This window comes from Octodon degus, unplaced genomic scaffold, assembly GCF_000260255.1.
Source record: "Octodon degus isolate 3935 unplaced genomic scaffold, OctDeg1.0 scaffold00033, whole genome shotgun sequence".
In the NCBI taxonomy this organism is placed as follows: Eukaryota; Metazoa; Chordata; class Mammalia; order Rodentia; family Octodontidae; genus Octodon; species Octodon degus.
In genome coordinates, this window is record NW_004524609.1 from 14,542,904 (window position 1) to 14,548,683 (window position 5,780).

General features: G+C 46.9%; 1 protein-coding gene and 1 pseudogene across 3 annotated transcripts in view; one reads left to right on the plus strand and one right to left on the minus strand.

Moving 5' to 3' along the window:
- Positions 1-29: 29 nt before the first annotated feature.
- Positions 30-5,780, minus strand: part of Nat9 (N-acetyltransferase 9 (putative)) — a 9,995-nt gene continuing 4,244 nt past the window's right edge. For 2 of the 3 annotated variants that reach the window (XM_023713873.1, XM_023713872.1), the window contains exons 3-7: positions 2,295-2,404; positions 1,494-1,637; positions 939-998; positions 694-788; positions 30-595 (exon numbers count right to left, since the gene is read on the minus strand). In XM_023713873.1, the coding sequence (XP_023569641.1) occupies positions 461-595; positions 694-788; positions 939-998; positions 1,494-1,637; positions 2,295-2,404 (544 nt within the window). In that variant the 3' untranslated portion in view covers positions 30-460. Of the gene's footprint in view, positions 596-693; positions 789-938; positions 999-1,493; positions 1,638-2,294; positions 2,405-2,802; positions 2,863-5,780 lie in introns of all 3 variants that reach the window. The other variant, XM_023713874.1, reaches the window with a different exon arrangement.
- LOC105742039 lies at positions 3,314-4,092 on the plus strand (annotated as a pseudogene).

The window sequence follows — 5,780 nt, forward strand, 5'->3', positions numbered from 1 at the left end:
TTTTTTTTTTTTTTTTTTTTTTTGTGGAACTGGGGATTGAACTCAGGCCCTTGCACTTGCCAGGGAAGCACTTATTCCACTGAGCCATCTCCCCGTCCATAGGGCTTCATTCTTAGCCAGGGTGGTGGCCCTGGGTGGTGCTTCTGGTCTCAAGAGGAAAGGCCTGTCCATCCCCACGTCATCATGTCCTTCCCAGTACATTCTTGCCATGTCCTCCAGGGGCATCTGAGTCAGTATGGCACTGCCAGCCATACTAAGGGGAGAGAAGTCAGTTCAGCCACTGCCAGCCAGGATGAGGCCAAGGCAAACCCAGTCTAAGCCTGAAGGTCCTGAAAGGTGACTCGCAATTTGGAACTGGGACCAAAGGGACCATATATGCATCTCCCATGAAGAGCTGCAGCCCCTGGAGTGGCTGAACCCAGCGCCCGGCCCCTGCAGAGTGGTGGCCAGGGCCAGGCTGTCATTGGTGCTCCACGGATCCATCTCTATAAGCCTTCTCCTCCATGTGGCTGGTCTGAGCCAGAAGCCACTGCTGTTCAGGCTCACTCACTGTCAGCCTAAGTGTCACTTCCTGGAAGACGCTGTTTAGAGCCACCTGCAAGAGCCAGAGGACAGGGCCCACTAAATGACTCATGTGTTCTAACACCACCAACCCCACCACCCAGACTCTGGCCTGCCCAGCAACCTCCTTACCTGTTCAAAGTGAAGCTTCTGGAACATCCGGATGCTGGGTTCATTTCCTTGCCCGATTTTTGCCTCAAACTTAGTCAGACCTAGCTTGGTCACTCCTCCAGACATAACAGGGAGAGGGACAAGCAGCAGGATGAAGCTCCTCTACTTCCTGTCCCCATTTGCAGGACAGGCACCTGGCACCCAGCACCCTCCCTCAGGGACCTAGCCACTTCCCACCACGCTACCCACCACTCAGACCATCTTACCATAGGACATCATCAGGAGAGCAGCCTCAGTACCGAAGCCCTGGCCCCTGCAGCTAGGCTCTAGGACAAAGAGCAACACAGTAGCTGACACTAGGGCCAGGTTCCAGTGTGTGACACCCTGTGAGGTTGGTGCTACTGTTACATTCTGTACACCAGGAAGAGAGGCACTCAGACGTGAAAGAACACACCCAGGGGTCATGCTTGCAACCAGCAATCTGACTCCAAAGCTGACCCCTTCACCTTAGTATACTCCCTTGAAGGAATCAGGGGCCCCTGGGGAAAGCTGAGGAAGCAGGTATGCAGAAACAGAAAGGCAATCCCTCCAGTAGGAGAACACTCTGCAAATCATTTTACTCAAGTGTCCACTATTTGCCTCAAGGGCAGACTGAACTTAAAAGTCTATACTGATGCACTAGAAAGTGATGAACATAGGGGTGAACCATGAGGCTGCAGGAAGCACTGAGGGGCAGCCTGCCCCAGCCTGGTACTGGCCTCACACTAAGCTCTGAGGTTGGAAGGCCAGGAAGAAAGGGAGGCTGGGCCCTGTGGACAAACCTGCAATCATGACCTCAATCTCCCCCAGGGCGGGGTCTTCCACATCTGTGAGGAAGAGGTTCACATCGCCCACCATGCAGCTCTCCTCAGCAGGGCCCAGCCGGGCCTGCCACTTTTTTGCATCCAGCACAATGAAGGTACACTCTAAGGGAAGAGGTGATAGTTACTGCCTACAGTCACCAGCCCAGAGAAGAGAGGTGCAGAGGGTGTTTGTGCCCAAGCAGAAATTATAGAAAACCACTGTCTGCCTGCCCAGAGTTCCATGCAGCTCATTACAAAGCTCCAAAACAGCCTTAAATCTAAAGGAAAAATGGCCTTCTCCAAATAGCAACTATACTCTAGAAGAGCAGATCCAAAGGAGGATAACTACATTAGGCTTCGGAAAGGGACAAGAGGACAGAGCCTAAACCGACGGCTAGAGCATAAAAGGCATTACTTTCTGTAAATCCTAAGTGTGGTACAGCAAGTGGAAAGGACAAAAGGGTCAACCACAGGGACCAGTCTTGTGGATAGAAGGGTTTCTAGCACACCTACCCACATGTTCTCTCTCATTGTCTTCTGGGGATGGGACTGAAGCCTTGCACCGAGCTACATGCCCATCTGGCTGCCTAGGCTGGCCCCAACCTTGTGATCCACCAGCCTTTGCCTCCCAAGCAGCTGGCATTACACTGGTGTGTGACACTGCACCTAGCTTCCAAGCTTTCCATAAAGCTCTTGTGGCCCCACAGGGATGGGAGTCGGGATGGAAAAGGGGGGAATCCCTGACTCAGCCCACCCAGGACCAGGGCCTCAGCTGCTCACTGTCGGCATCCTCCTGCCAGCTGCGCTGCATTGCGTACTCCTGCTCCAGGGTCAGTGGCTCCGAGGCTGTCAAACGCTGTAGTTCCTCTGATTGCATCCACTCATGGTACCTGCAGGGACCAAGGGATAGCCTTAGACACACACAGGACTGATTCGGAAGCACTGCGCTCGCACTTTATAGGATGAAGAAGTGTCTGTAATCCCAGTTACTTGGTAGACTGAAGCAGAATACAGGTTCAAGCTCAGCCTGGGCCACCTAGGGTCTTGATGAGCCCCCCCACAAAAGAAATAACAATAATAAAGAAATAACAATAATAAAGTCAAAAGGCTGGAGATGTAGCTGAGTGCAAAGGCCATTCAATCTCCAGTACAAAAAAAAAAGTATCATAGGGAGGAGACCCCCACAGAAGACCCAAAGAGGGTTATGGTTATGCCTAGGCCAGACAAGACCCCTAAACAGGCCAGACCCATGAAAGAACAGCTGGAAGGGAATGTTCTATCTGCTCACCTTCCCAACTTGGCTCAGAGGTCCATTCAGAGCAGGCTAAACCAAACATTCCTAAGATTCCTGAGGGGGAGTATATGGTAAGCCAACCTCAGCAACGAAGTCCTGACAAATCCCCACAAAGGCAGAAGGCAGGGACTCCCAAAGGAAAACTGTAAGTAGAAGACACTGCCATAATTACCACTTTCACAGTTACAAGACATTTGCCAACTCCTCCTACAGAAGTTCGTTCTGTGACTCAGTTCTAGCCTTTCCAGTAGTAGACATCAAAACAGCCTGGTAGGGTCGTGCTGGCACATGCCTGTAAACCCCAGCACTTGGGACTGCTGCAAGATCCAGCCAGCCTGGGCTCCATACTAAGTTCAACACAAGCCTGGAATACTATTGAGACCCTATCTAAAAAAAAAAAAAAAAAAAAAAAAAGACTGAGCCTGAGCCACCACCACGCCCCTCCCCCCTCCTGGGGTTGCATACTAACCAGGTCCTACTCCTCTGTGTTGAATGCCTAGCTAAAATGCCAGCCTGCCACTCTTCTCTCATGGACTCTAACACCAAAATCATTGGAAACTTCATACTACTACCCATAAGGAGTCAGTTCACAGGAGAGACAAAAAAAATATATAGATATTGTGGGTGAAGCCATCTATTACTTTAAGGCCAATGTATTCTTCAAAACCTATGAAATTAAGGATCAAGCTAGCAGGACTTTAATACATATAACTCTCTACATTTCTGAATGTCTAAAAAAACAAAACACCAGGGCACCAGATGTAGCTCAGCAGGACAGGGCCCGCCTGACAAGCACAAGGGCAATAGTTTGATCTCTGATATAAAAAAAGAAAAAGAAAAGAGAAACTCCAAAAGTGCAATTCCAAACGCCAAGGAGAGAAAAAATATATATAAACTGTAAACCACTAACTTTCCTAATCACGGAGAGCCTGGTTTTTCACTAAATGGCATTTATGCCAAACCTGGGAACCAAGAGAAAGATGAAGTGGTGAAAGCCCACCTGTGGCAGCCAAGGCACAAGATTGGACCAAGACCTTGCGAAAACCTCCCTGACCGCGAGAATGACAAACCCAGCAAGTGGTGGGCCCACTCTGTGAAGACACAGCTCACGAACAAGAGTCTGTCAGGACCTGGGCAGAGAAGAGAACCTGAAGCCACGTGTTTCACAGCACAATGTGCACTGTCCTTTTTTTTTTTTTTTTTTTTTAATTTCATAAAGTTTTATACAGAGGCAAAAAGGGAGCCTGTCCACCTGAAAAGCTCTTGATCACAGGTCAGTCATAGGAAGGGGAAGCAGGTTATCCAAGAGTGATGAGGAACAAGACAAGGATGTCCACTGTCACCACTCCTGTTCAACATAGTTCTGGAAACATTAGTCAAAGCAATCAGACAAGAGAGGCAAATAAAAGGAATAAGGATAGGGGCCGGGGAGATGGCTTAGTGGAATAAGCGCTTCTCTGGCAAGCACAAGGGCCTGGGTTCAATCCCTGGTTCCACCAAAAAAAAAAAAAAAAAAAGGAATAAGGATAGGAAAGGAAAAAATTAAATATTGTAATTCACAGATGACATGATATTCTATATAAAGACCCAAAAAACTCTACCAAAAGACTTCTACATTTAATAAGTCAAATTCAGTAGCATAGCTGGATATAGACAACACTCAAAAATCAACAGTATTTCTGTACACAAACAACAAACTCACTGAGAGAAATTAAGGAAACCATATCCTTCACAATAGTATCCAAAAAAAAAAAAAAAAGTGAAATACTTTTTTTAGGTAGGAATCAATCTAACAAAAGAGGTAAAAGATCTATACAGTGAAAACTACAATACTCTGAAAAAGATTTCAGAAAATGGAAAGATACTCCTTATTCATGGATAAGACTAAACTCACATAATTTTAACTACATATGCTGTTACAGTACTGCAAAACCCCACAATATTCACAAAACTCCATAATAAGTCATTTATATTAACGTTTTTTAAAAACCCACAAATCAGTGAATCCACAAAAATCAAACCACAAGCGTGAAGGACTACAGATATTGGGAAATGAAACTCCCGACCCGGGACGAGTTCGTGTTCTCTAAAACTGAAGAGTGAATTTTAGGAACAAATGGAGGTTAAGAGCAGAATATTTATAGGGGGAAAGAAAGCTTCTGTCCAAGAAAGGGACAGAAGCGGGGCCCAAGCAGGTTTTCCCCAGGAAGCTGTCTTTTCCAAGGACTTTTATAGAGTAAAACCATGCAGTGAGGCAGGTCTAAAGTGAAAAACATGGGAACTCGCTTAGGTGGGCATGAGGTGGGACAAAACCACAGTCAACCAATGAGATCACAAGCACCTCTGCTCAGGAAAATTGATTAAGTCCATGACCAAATGGGGAAGCAAGTCACACAGCAAGCGGGTACGAATATAGAACAGGAGTTTATCCAGTAGCTGGGAGCAGTTGGATTAGTGACTCTTCCTGGCTTCCTCAGGGTGCTGATCAATCCTGGATGCTAATCTTTAGGGAGGTCAGCATTTGTTCCATCTTTGGTCTTAAGGTCTGGCCCACAGTGGGAGCATCCGTCTCTCTCACAGTCACAAGGAATCTTGTCTTCTGTGCTGTCTCCTTGAGGGCCCAGCTCTGTCTGACTGCCTATAATATTTCTATCTAATTTGGCTTCCTACAACACTACTATATTCCCAAACATGTTATAGAGATTCAATGCAATCCCAATCAAAATACTATTGGTATACCTCACAGATCTAGAGAAACATTCCTAAAATTCATCTGGAACCAAAAGAGACCTAGAATAGAAAAAGCAACCCTAGGCAACAAAGGCAAGGCAGGAGGCATCAAAATCCCTAACTTGAAATTATACTACAAAGCTACTATAATAAAATCAGCATCAGGGGCTGGGGAGATGGCTCAGTGGTCTAAAGCACCTACTTAGAACAAGCTTAGCAAAGCACAGGGACCACAGTTCAAT